General features: G+C 45.9%; 1 protein-coding gene across 1 annotated transcript in view; it reads right to left on the bottom strand.

The window, feature by feature from the left end:
• Positions 1 to 308: 308 nt before the first annotated feature.
• The window catches only part of COPZ2 (coatomer protein complex, subunit zeta 2), a 16,371-nt gene continuing 3,936 nt past the window's right edge, over positions 309 to 12,743 (bottom strand). The window contains exons 2-9 of the mRNA XM_006889465.1: positions 11,975 to 12,043; positions 10,117 to 10,198; positions 9,059 to 9,150; positions 8,280 to 8,335; positions 7,819 to 7,896; positions 4,833 to 4,884; positions 2,313 to 2,351; positions 309 to 356 (exon numbers count right to left, since the gene is read on the bottom strand). Coding sequence (XP_006889527.1) covers positions 309 to 356; positions 2,313 to 2,351; positions 4,833 to 4,884; positions 7,819 to 7,896; positions 8,280 to 8,335; positions 9,059 to 9,150; positions 10,117 to 10,198; positions 11,975 to 12,043 — 516 coding nt within the window. The remainder of the gene's footprint in view (positions 357 to 2,312; positions 2,352 to 4,832; positions 4,885 to 7,818; positions 7,897 to 8,279; positions 8,336 to 9,058; positions 9,151 to 10,116; positions 10,199 to 11,974; positions 12,044 to 12,743) is intronic.

The raw sequence follows: 12,743 nt of genomic DNA, 5'->3' as shown, positions 1-12,743 counted from the left end.
GATCTGGGACACACACACAAGGTGAGACATAAAGCAGGTTTATTAAGGCGCTAGGGCCAGGGAATGCCTAAGGTCTGAGTTAATGTGGCTCGGCTGGTTCCTGTGTGCCATTGGTGCAGGTCAGGGCTGGGAGAAAGGGGTGATTCAACGCTGGAGGTCAAACTTTTTAATTTCTGAGTCGCTGGCAGAGATCTCAGGCTCTGGCTGGGTCTGGGGACACAGGAGTTTCTTCTCTCCTCTGGGAGTCCTGGGCTTGTTTCCAGGATTAGGGAAATCATCTGGGGGTGGGAGTCTTAAATCCACAGCCTTCATTTCAGTAATGACCATTTAATTTGTTCCTTGGCCGACTGAAGAACCTGAAGGGTGGGGAAAAGGATGAGAGGAAGACTTGGGAGGGATGTCAAAGTGCCTTTCTTCCAGAACACAGAAACCAAAAAGAGGCTACCACCTCTTTCCTGAATGTCCCTGCCACTTCTGGTCATTAGGTGGCAGCAGTCCACCTCTTCCTGGCTTAGATGGGAACCTGGCAAACTGTGTGCAGCCAGCTCCCACCCCAGGTCCCAGCTTGCCTGCCTTCCAGTTCCTGCATCTGCACTCACTTCTCTCACACCAGGCCATTCCAGTCCTTACCTACACCCACAGTGTCACATCCAGGCTGGAGATAGACCTGGCCAGGCCCTCCCTGTGCTCAGAAACCTCAGCAAATCTCTTTGCTCAGGCCTTAGCCAACACCCCACCTCCACCTACTGCTGATGTGGCACAGCTGGCAAAGGGTGACTACCCAGACCCTGCCACGGGGCACCTGCACCCACATACAAGCACTTTCTCCTCCTGCTGAGGACTCTCAGTCCAGGGTCTGCATACATCCCTAGCCCTGCACACACACAGTGCCAACAGAGTGCAGGCCCCTGGTGTGTGCACCTCAGTCCTGAAGACCTTCCTTTTGGCCATGAAGCCTCCTCCTCTTCTAACGAAGGTCTGTCCCACCCTGTGTACTGTCTCCTCCTGCTGCACAGCCTGCCTCTTCTTGGAGACAGTGTGGTCCTGAGATCCTCCCAAACCTAACTGCAATCCAACTTTATCCTCCTTCATCCTTCATTTGCTTCCTACAGCTTCTTGGCTTTTATTCAATAATTGTACCCATAAGAGCACTATGTTTTCATTCTGTCGTCTTTGGAAGATTCATGATGGTTAACATGTTCTAAGCTTGTATTATTTGCTGTGCTACGTGCCTTCTACTCATTGCCATCCAGTCAGAACCAGCTCCTAGCTCACCCTCCCCTGGATTTCTGAGGCTGTAAATCACATGGGAGGAGGTCGCCCATCTTTCTTCCTCAGAGAAACTGGTGGATAGCATCTAATTATCATAATAAATCTCTGAGCAGGGTCCCGTTAAACCCAGAGAGGCTGAACAACTTGTTCTAGATCAGACAGCTCATAGGTGGTAATGTACAACATCTATCCTAGATTGGCTTAGACCAGAGCTTGTATCCTTATCTGCACGACTACTCCTCAGCTCCTTAATTGCTCACCACCCTGGGAAATCGCCATGTGGTGGCTTCCATTCCAGCGGGTCTGAAGAAGCAGGAGGAGGGAGAGGCAGAGTGAGCAAGAAGGTAGACACCATATTTGGGGCTCTGTGTGAGATGGCACAGACTCAACTCAGCCTGGGTCACACAGTGGAGGTAGTTAGTGCCAGAGCAGGAAGTTCCATAAAAGCAGGATTAGTCGGGGAGGAAAGACCTGCAGACAGACAGAATGGCGGTCAAGACAGTTGTCAGCCAGATGAGCTGGGACCTCCATGCAGCTAGGAGACCAGTGAGGCCACAGACAGAGACAACCTCCCCACACCATCCATGCCCATCCAGAGCTGCTCATGCAGAGACGGCGAGGGTGTGTTTTACCCCAGTCAAGTTACTCAGCCGGCCACACAGGGCCAGGTGGTAAGTGAGGAGAAGAGAAAGATCTGTCATGAATTTAACAATCCCATGATGGACCCTAAATGGTGAGTGGTGAGAGTTTGGAACCAAATTCCCATTTGGTATCTTTTCAAGGCTCTGGGGACATCAGGGCCCTGAGTCTCCAGAGTGACTTTGGAGACGGGATCTAAGTCGCCTCCCATTCATATATGAATACCCAAATCTCCACCACTATTGAAAACTTACATCAACTATTTCCCAGAGAAAGCCAGTCCCTGCCTCTACCCTTCACCTTGATTTCTCAGCCTTCATGGCCACACCAGATCTGCCTGGGTTGCTCTGATTTCTTGGTGTCTAGCCCATTTCTGGTCAGGGCAGATGCAGGGGACCTACCTGGGCCACACTCTGTTCAGTCAAGCCACTGTCATCTGCCTGCAGGAAAACAAAGTCCGAGGATGGAGTCGGGCCAGAGTTGGAAGAGTGAAGAAGGTCTTGGGGATGGAGTAAGGTGGTTTGTCAGCTGAGGTGATATGACTGAACTTTTGCATTTTTGCTTTAGACGCCAAACCCTTGGGGTGCATGAGTGTTTTGGTGTGAGGGGGAAATAAACAGAAGAGGAGAAACAAACAAAGCCCAAGGGTGATGACTCGTGTCTCTATTCCCTACCCTATAACCTCCAGGTCAAGATAATCATCTTGTGTTTGAGGATTTATTTCCCAGTGCCTATACTTCCCACTAGGGCCTGTGAATGATGGGAAGGACTAACTGAGAAGGTGCAGGTTCAGTCTACACAGAGACACCTCGGAAGAAAGGCCTGGAGACTCATTCTCAAAAAGTGAGTGACTCAAAAGTTGTGTGAAAGATATACTTTTTTATTTTCAAAGATACACTTCTTTAAAAAATGTTAGGGTCATGGATTGAATTGTGTCTTCTAAAAACACATGTCTATAGTGATGATGTGGGAGCTGTATGATTCCTTCATGCTCTGATAAACCAAATAGCAGTAAAACAGTTGTAAAAGGATTAAAGATGGAATACAACACTCCTTAATCTCCTCACAACCTTGTAAAGGGTATTTTCCTAGAATGTGGGCTTTAATAGTTTTCATCTCATAAGAGACAAAAGGGAAGGAAATCAAACTGAGAATAGGAACCTCAGTGCCACCAAGAAGGAAATGCCAGCAGTGGAATGCATCTGTTTGGACCTAGAACCCTGAGTTAGGAAACTCTTTGACACAAGGGAAAACCAAAACACATGGAGATTGTTAATAAGGTGTTTAGTGTTTCTGTTCTACCTCTTAAGTTTACTGCATGTGGCTGAGGTCTTAAAAACTTGGAAATGGCTATCCAAGATACAAGTGGTCTTTATTTGTCTAGAGCAACAGAAGAAAAGAATCAGTGGAGAAAATGGAACATGTGGCTAATTGCCTTCACGAACAACTTTCTCCCTTGCCATGAGACCAGAAGAACTGGATGACATCCAGGTAGTTACTGAACATCTGATCAAAGATTCAACATTGGATCCTGATTAAAAGGGGGGGCTATAAAATAGACTTTAAAATTGTCATGAACTCCAGGTTTTCTGGATCCATGGAGGTAAAATTAATCCCTGAAACTATTGCCGAGATAATCTTTAAGTCTATACAACAACACATACACCCTGGGGGGAGGGGTAGGCAGGGAGAAAGTGCAACAATGAATGAAGGGAAATCCAAAGTCTCTGTAAATTTTCATTAAAATTAACAATAATAAAAAAATTTTAAAAATATACCCTGAAGATTTCTAATTAAATAGTTCATCTTAAACAGTAAACAAATATGTCTTCAGTATAATATTCTTCTGAGAAATACTGTTAAGGAATCAAATTGACAGTAGCAATTAGAAAGATTAGATAGGAGCCTTACAAGGCAATGAGTTTACATGAACAGGAAAACAATTTCAAAATAGAGGGAGAGAATGATTGTATAATTTGAAGGAAGCAATTAATATCACCAAATTGGACCTGTCAAACCTGTTGAATTGGTAGGTTTTGCTGTGTGTATTTTCAACAGCAACAAAATTCTGCCACTGAAAACCTCATGAGGCTCAGTCCTTACACTTGAAACATGGCGTTATCATGTGTCAGAGCCAACTCTAAACAATATTTTATTATTATTATTATCATCATCATCATCAGTGCTCGTGCCTTTCGTTCATAGGGTCACTATGAGTCATCTACGACTTGACAGCACCTAACAATAATAACAACGACAACAACAGAGAGCTACATTGCTACATTGGAAAGAAAGTTATGCTAGCAAGCCAAAGGTGGGTGATTTTCATCTGCGGCCCTTGGCCAGATTCAAATTGTCTTCCTGTCTAACATTCTTCTAGGTGGTATAGCACTGGTCTGTGTGTTGCTGTACAGAGGTAACTCGTGGTTGCTGTGATGCTAAACACTGTGACAGGGATGTGCCAAACGTGGTAACGGGCACCCATGGTGGACAGGGTTGGCTGGAGCTTCCCGACTAAAACAAGCCTGGAAGCTGGAGCAGCATCCACTTCCAAAATGGCTTGCCTCCGGAAACTCTATGTATGAACAGTGCTCAGGCCTTTTGTTCATAGGGTCGCTATGAGTCGTCTATGACTCGACAGCACCTAACAACAACAACAATTATTATTCTTCTGCTGGTGCCTCCCAGTAGGGATGAACTCGATCTCAGAAGGAAAGGGAAACTAAACTATGCCACTTATCAATTGACTCCCCCAGCAGCTGCCTCCAGCAAATGCACCAGCCCAGTGTAGGTTCTTGAGAAGAGCTTGGGTACTGCCATCTTGGCCTCAATAACTCTCCCCACAGGAGGGACAGAGGGGGGGCGCAGCCCAGCATAGAGGTGATGGAAGCCAGTAGAGGGGCATGCACAAAGTCTCTCACCCGAAAATTCACTTTCTGGACCACTTGCTGGGGATCACTCTCCAGAATCACACTACAAGATGAGAAAAAAAAACAGGAGGAAAGTTGGCATGTTTCTCCCTGCCGAGCCTCTTTCCTCTCCTCAATATGTTCCCCCTAATGATCCCACTCCAGGTTCTTTCCCACTAATACTGCTAATTCAGAGTTCTGCTTTACCACAGGGGTTGGGTGGGAACACCAAAAAACCCCTCATTGCCATTAAGTCAGACAGACTCATAGCTGAGTCTCCAGCAGTTTTCTGAGGCTGTAACTCGCACGGGAGAAGATTGCCTATCTTTCTCCCTCTGAGTCCCTGGCGGGTCCAAACCATCAGAGAGGAGCAGCCTTAGAGTTCCCAGCACAGCTCCCTGTGGACTATGCTACCAGAGCTCCCTCCCAGCCCCTGGGAACCTCTAACTCCACTTTATGTCTCTGTAAACGTGTCAATTTTAGATATTTCATGGAGGTCAAATCATGTAATGTTTGTCCTTTTGGGTCTGGCTTTTCTCACACTTCCAAGTTTTCAAGGCTTGTCTATATTCAAGGTACCAGAACTTCAGTCTTTCGTATGGCTGAATAATAGAGTGTTCTATTGCATGTAACACAGTCAACCCAAGTGATGGCCACTTGGATTATTTCCAATGTTTGGTGAATGTGAATAATACTTTAGTGAACACTGGTGTACAACTATCTATTTAAGTCCTTGCTTTCAAATCTTTTGGGTTCGTAAGTAGGAGTGGACTTGTTGAATTGTTTTACACTGTGGAACCATTAAGCCAATTTCCCTTTTGATAGACCCAGAGATCATCGCTTTTCTCATCTAATAGACTTTTACGATGCATTGGGCATCAGGGAACTATTTGTAGGTGTGGGTTGCTGTTCATGGAGTATGAGCACATATCATTTGGGGGGGGGGATAGTGCTACCTCCATCAGAAACAACAAAAGCTGGGTTTTCCATTTTATTTTTGAGGGTAATAGCTTAGTTTTCTCTTTCTTTTGTACCAATTCAAGAGCTGTGAACAAACATTTCTTGAGAGCCTCTCCCAGGCTCCCTTGACACTCCCAGCCCAACGGTCCCTAACCTAAGGCTGTTTAATTAATAAATACAGAGGCACCAGCAAAAGCTCCAGTTAACATGCTGCTTCCTTCCTAATGCTTCTTCAGTTTGCATTGGTGGGAAACTGGCCTTTACCTCGAGGCAGACTCTTGAAGCTTGTAGAATCGACCTCTGGTAGCCTTCTTATAGGGTCATCTAAGACTGCACTTCATTTTGATTTGGTAGTGTTGTAAGGTTCTTTTCTCCTTAAAGGTTCCTACCAAATTGTGTCTGTTTCCAGTTCCTCAACACTTGATTTTACTTCACTCATTGGGTCCCAGGAATTAATGTAGATTTAGCACCAGAAGACAGTCAATTACTATAGAGGGAGGTTGTATTGTTGTTGTTAGGTGCCGTCGAGTTGTAGATGACTCATAGCGACCCTATAAACAGAAGGCCTGAGAACTGTTCATAGAGTTTCCAGAGGCAAGTCATTTCGGAAGTGGATGCCACACCTGCTTCCAAGCTTGTTTTAATCAGGAAACTCCACCAAACACTGTCCACCATGAGTACCCATTTGGCACATCAGTGTCACAATATTTAGCATCACTGCAAGCATGAGTTCCCTCTGTACAGCAATGCACAGACCAGTGCTATACCATTTAGAAGAATGTTTGACAGAAAAACAATTTGAACCAGGCCTGAGGGCTGCAGATGAAAGAGGGAGGAAGGGGGAGATTCTGCAAGACAGATTTCCCAAGGCCTTCCTCCCCCTAAATGGGTAGTGGGTAACAGGTACTAGAAAAAGCATTGTCCCTTGAACCATGTGCATGGTTTTAGATTTTGACTATCACCTCCCAATAAGTATGATCTTTACTGAACTACTTTAATCTCTGAGTTTCTGCTCCCTCCTCTAGAAAATGTATGTAATTACAGAGGCATGTAGATGTACTGACAGTGTGAAGTTTCTGTTATCTTTTGCCCTAGAGCCAGAACTTCTTTTTCTCCCTGAACATTGGTCTCTATGGAAATCTAATAGCTAATCTTTTCATAAGGACTCCTAGCTTCTTAAGACTATAAACATCCACTCCTCGCTTATCAATTAGCTTATTAGCCAACATTTCACATGTACAACAGTAAGAAATCTGCAGTCTTATTGTTTTGTGCATTAATCACATACATGTGGCAGTCACGTGCCAAAGTTCAAAGTAAGAGTGATTCTTTGATGATTAACTTGGTTAGACCATCATTCTGAGTGGTCTGGCAGGTACACAATGATGAAATCTGGAAGTTATATAGTCAGCCTCCATGTCATGATATGATGAGGCCAATTCTCACATAAAGACCTGGTCTTTGGAAAATTACTATGTTGACAAATGAAGAGTGGATGTAATAACACTAATAGGAAGCAAGCTTTGAGCTAGAACTATGAACTTCAAATGCAACATCTCATTTAATTCCCATAATCCTCTGAGAAATTCTATTAGGTCCATTTTAAAGATGGGGAAAGAAAGGTTCAGGGAGAGTAAGTGGCCACAGATGTAGGAGCTGAAGTCTAGGAGTGAAAGATATACGACTAGGAGAACTCTGATTGATAAAGGGCAAGGGTCTATTCTGTTTGCTTCTCCTGGGCACTGGAGATCAAACTGGACTTCTCCCAAACCCTGCATACTCAATGTCCTACCATGCTTTGTCATCTGACGTCTTTTTTGTTTGGCTTTGGCTAACACTGAAATCCATTCCCTTCCTGATGGTTAGGAAAAAGAAAAGCTTAAAGGGTAGAATGAGATAAGTGGAAATATGCTGGGAGAAGGATGAGAGAAGCTGGCCAAATACATGGTGTTATCTAAACTTGATAACCTTTCAAAGGTAACATTTCTCTTTAAGTGTCCCTGGCCACTTCTTCTTTTACCCCCAATTTCTTTCTTACCCGCCATCCACAATTTCATCCAGCACCAGAAAGGCTCCATCCATGTTCTCCAGCAACCAGCGCTTCTCCACATTCTTCCTGAAGATAGAGACAAGCTCTTGAGTTTCTCAAGAAGGTTCCTGGAGAAGTGAGGCAGACACTCCCTCCCCAAAGACTACTTTATCCTCCATCCATCCCTTGCCCCAACAAAGGACTGGGAAGGGACATGTAAAAAAATGGTGAGAACAGGAGCTGGGCAATGGTCTCCTGAGCAGGGTTCAAGTTGGCTTCCTTGAGCTTCAATTTGCCCATCCGGTCATACCCTGTGCCTGGCTCTGCACTGGATGACACCACGGTGGCCAGGTAAAGGGTAGGGACCTTGGAGGAGACTTTTCAGATTCCAGTCAGCCCTGCATGTGTGACCCATCAAGGTCTGGGGTGGTGGTGATTGAGGGTCTTGGAAGGCACAGAATCTTACTCACCTAAACATGTGGTTCAGAGACTCAAACAGGCAAGTGAGAACAGCCATGAGCATCAGCTAGGCATGGAGGTAGGGCAAAGAAAACAAGAGAGGTTGAGGTTGAGAAGAACCAAGAGAGACCCCAGCACCTGCCTGGGTGTCAGGAGTGGATAGTTGTCCCTATTTAGAGATGTTTGGACTGGCACTATGCAGGAGAGTGACTAAAGTGTGGCCTTAAGGGGAACCTTTCTTTTTGGGTTGGGAAATACAGATGTGTTCCACTAAAGATCATTGAATATATTCTCATGTTAAAAAACATATATCCAGAGGAGCTCTGGTGGCCTAGAGGCAAGAAGCTGCAGCAATCCCAGAGGAAAACGGTTCGAATCCACCAGACGCTCTGCCGGAGAAGGAGGCGCAATCTCCTCCTGTACCAGTCAGATCTGATTTGACGGTACACGCACACAAAATTTAAAAAAAAAAAAAATTGAAAAAAAACCATATATCCTAAAAATATATATATACATACATACACACACACACACACACACACACACACACACACACATACATACATAAACACATCTATATTCTCCTATGAGGACTGCTGATCTCATTTCCAATTTTCAGGGAATCTAAGGGTCATCATGGATACACATGATCCCAGACAGAACCACTCTGGTGCCCTCCGAGGAGCTTGTAAGGAAGGGTACCAAGGGTGACTCGTCCAGACCCCAGGCTCTACCCCAGACAATTTCCCATGGATAGACTCTCCCTGCCACCCCAGCCTCCTGAATTTACCTCATTCTCATAGGATGAGCCCACCACATACAGGAAGAGGTCAATGCTGCTCTTGTAGACGATCGTCATGCCCCCGAAAAATGCAATCTCACCTGGAAATGGAGGAAGATTTCAGTCCTGACCACCTCTACCTGGCTCCAGCCTGGCCTCTCCTTATCTCAAGCCTTTCTATTTCCTTCTGTGCTCTATCTGATTATTCAATGTGGCTCTTCTAACCATTGCCTTTGACTTTTGTCATGTGGCTGAGTAGGGATAAACATGCAAGGTATTTATAGCCCACTAAAGGGGTGGGTAGCTTGCTAATAATGCAATAGTAATTAACTAATTATATTTACCAAATGATAAATAACATCTTTTGGGTGGGAGCCTGTAAATAAGGTGTGCAGACCATTACTGAGGGGGATTGGTCAGTTTGTCATCCTGCCTAGAAATGAGAATCTCACTACCATCAAGAAAGAAGTAGATAGTACAATGTGTTCTTTGGGTCAAAGACTCTTGTGCTAGACATTGATATGAAGAACCAAATATGGCAGCCCAGGGGGCAACAGTGTTATCACCAGCAGTAATGCCAGCAGCAAAGGTGGCAGAGAACCAGAGACTGGTACGAGAAAGAGTGGAGACAGATCAGCCATCCCACAGAGTCAGAGCTGACAACTTTGGCCTAGGCTTACTGGTAGAGTGGGAATTGTGGGGGAAGACACATAAAATAGCAGAACTAAAAGAATTTTGTAACACTTGCCTGAGTTCAGGACAAGAGCTGCAAGGCCATGCATGGTTGCCTGTGGTGGGATCCAGGATCCACAACATGGCTACCTCTTTGGCTGAGAAAAAGGTCAAGGAGTGGTCTGGGGAGGAAGTTTGGTGAGGGGTGGAATGGAATGTGATAGAAAGCACAAGTTCTTAGAGGGCTTGAATAACAGCCTGGAAGAAGAGAAGAGCCTCTGAAGACAAGGAAATAGCCTGTGGGTGTATAAGGCCAGTGGGGACAGATGTGTCCAGATGGAGAAGATGACGGTGAACAACTGAGAATTCTGGTGGAAGAAAAGGCGGACACTTACTGTCAGTCCGGCTGGTCTTATTGAAGACATTTTTCTCGAAGACCATCTGTTCCTTTGTGGAAGGGAATGTATCATCATAATACTACAAGAAGGGGAAGGAGAAAAGTTGATAGCTATAAAGCTTAGTTCCTCCTCTGGTGGAAAGGGTGCTGCCCCATGGGGGACCCTGCTGCGATGTCCTGTTTCCCCTTTATTGTCTTCTAGGCCTGCCTGCTCACTCAGCCAAACACATTGCCGGTGAGGGAATTCCAACTCAGAGTGAACCTTACAGGACAGAGTAGAACTGCCCCATAGAGTTTCCAAGGGTGTAAATCTTTATACAGATGCAGACTGTAACATCTTCTTCTCCTAAAGGGGATGGTGGTTTATTTCTACACACACACAAATAAATCCTAAGCAAAGAATGTCATGAAAAAGGGAAGGGTTCTGAGATCTGATTTTGGAGTCCTCTTTTGGTTTCTTGGTGGCTATTTTTTTCTGAGGCAGATGTGCAGTTTGTTTAGGGCCAGGGTGGTTACCAGGCCATTATTTCTGTAGTGACTTGAGCCTACAGGAAGGATAGAAGCACTGAGTCCTACCAATTGCCAGGAGCTACCAATTACAGAAAATGTGTATGGATGCTGGAACTGGTGTAAGGAAGACAGAAGCTTCGCTCATATTGCACAGCCTATACCGAGCAGAGGTGAGATTCAATACCAAGGACATTCTGCCTCCAGATAGAATTATGGTGAAGATGAAATATTTAATGGAAAATTCCCGTTCAATCTTGCTTTGAGTTTGGGGGAAAGCTCTCCCTGACTTAGCTTCTCCTTCTTTGACATAGATGAGTCCTATAGGGAGGAGGCCTTACCACTGATCCACCTCAGGCCATCTGCTGGGACAAGGTAAGATTATTTCTCAATTTTAGCACCCAATCTGCAGGTAAATTTGCCATCTCCCTGCTGGTCCCTGCTCTGAGGGAACAAGCTCTTTTGAATGTCATGAGGACAAAAAAAAAAAAAAAGAAAGAAAAAGAAAAAAGAAAGAAAGAATAAAAACAAAACAAAAAGAATTTGGAAGGTGCCTGCATCTTCAGTCCCAAACAAACAAAAGAACAAAAATCTACAGTGAGTTTCATAATTTGAGATGTTAAGAGTCCTGCTGATAGTTAATTTTGTCAGGTGTGCAATTTTCTTTTTAGATTATCATAGTCTAACTAATCCAGGCTAGGTTCACTTAGGATGGACATCAGATAATAGATGGGGTTCATCTGTTGAAAATATCATAGGAAAATTACCTGGAGCTCCAAGTCAAAATGCCTGACCTCAAATCTCTAGATATTAACTCCTCAAGGGCTCAGGCCTATCATTTAGCTTGTTCAGGTCTCATTTTCTCAGTCTGTGAAATTAGGGTGTTGGATTAGAAGGTCTCTAAAATCTACCTCTACGTTCTTGGACTGCATTAGCTGTATTTACCAAGCTGCAGGAGAAAAGTGGGGTTCTTTGTTAAGAGCTTGGGGACTGGGACTTCTGTGTCCCAAGCTCAACACTCCACTAGTCTGTTAAGAAGTTCAGTTTTCCTGGCCAGGGTATAAACTGACCAGTGGGAGGAATGACACCACCACCACCACTAACAACCAAAAACCCCCCAACAAAACCAAACAATAACACTTCAAGGAACATGAATGGAGACAGAGAAGATCTTTCCTTCCACTTCAGGGACCAGGAGCTTGAAAAGGCAGAGGAATAGCCACAACGACTCCAGATTGAACTGCCTGGAATCAGAGACCCCTGGGCAGAAGGAGTCAGTCGGTTGGGGACTTCCTGGGGCTGCACCATCTTTGGTCCTCTAGTGTCCGCCATGCCTTGGGGAGGGTTACCTTGGCCAGCAGTCGGCGCCCATCATTATCCAGGATGAAAACAGCCTTAATGATGTAGAGGGAAGGTTCCTGTAACTGACACAGAGGAGGTGAGCTCTTGTGGCTCCTGTGGGTAACACCTGCCATTGTCTTTCTGGGATCTGCTGCCCTAGGGATAAACCCTCAGACTTCGGGTGACCCCAGCCCCAAAAGTCCACAGCTAGGTCAGGTCCAGCCCGCTGCCACCTGGGCCAACTCTAGTGCCTTCTCTACTTCCATGCAGATGTTCGCTGAAGGCCCCGCGTGGACATTGGGTGCAGAAGATCCTTCCGGCCCAAGTTCTGTCATGCACTGACTGCTCCAGAGCCCGAGTCAGAGTGTATCACAGAACCTGGCCCGGGGGAACAGTGGTGTGGAGCCTCTTCCTTCCAGCTGACCCCCACGCTCTCAGCGTGCCTCCAGCCCCCTGGCCAGAGTGAGCTCCAGAAGTGCTCACGACAATCCACGAACAAGCCCTGCTCACCCTCCCAGCAGAATCTCAGCCCACCCCCACCTTCGCTCCCTGTGGCTGCTCCAAATCCACTCAGAACTTCAGCCAACTCAGGACAAGCCTCCTCTGAGTCCGCACCGGGAGGAACTTTCTGGCCCCTGCCCTGAGCCGGAGAGCCCGGTCTCGGGGCTGGTCTGAGTTGGCACAAAGTTCCCAGACGCCGGCGCGAGAGTTGTGAGTTGGCTGCTCCCCCAGCCCCGCGCCCCCTCCGCCGCCAGCGGACCCCGGGCGCCCTCCCGC

This window comes from Elephantulus edwardii, unplaced genomic scaffold (assembly GCF_000299155.1).
Source record: "Elephantulus edwardii isolate Elephantulus edwardi_28Jun2011 unplaced genomic scaffold, EleEdw1.0 scaffold00077, whole genome shotgun sequence".
Classification (NCBI taxonomy): Eukaryota; Metazoa; Chordata; class Mammalia; order Macroscelidea; family Macroscelididae; genus Elephantulus; species Elephantulus edwardii.
The sequence above is the reverse complement of the archived record's forward strand: the minus strand, read 5'-3'. Positions and strand labels throughout refer to the sequence as shown.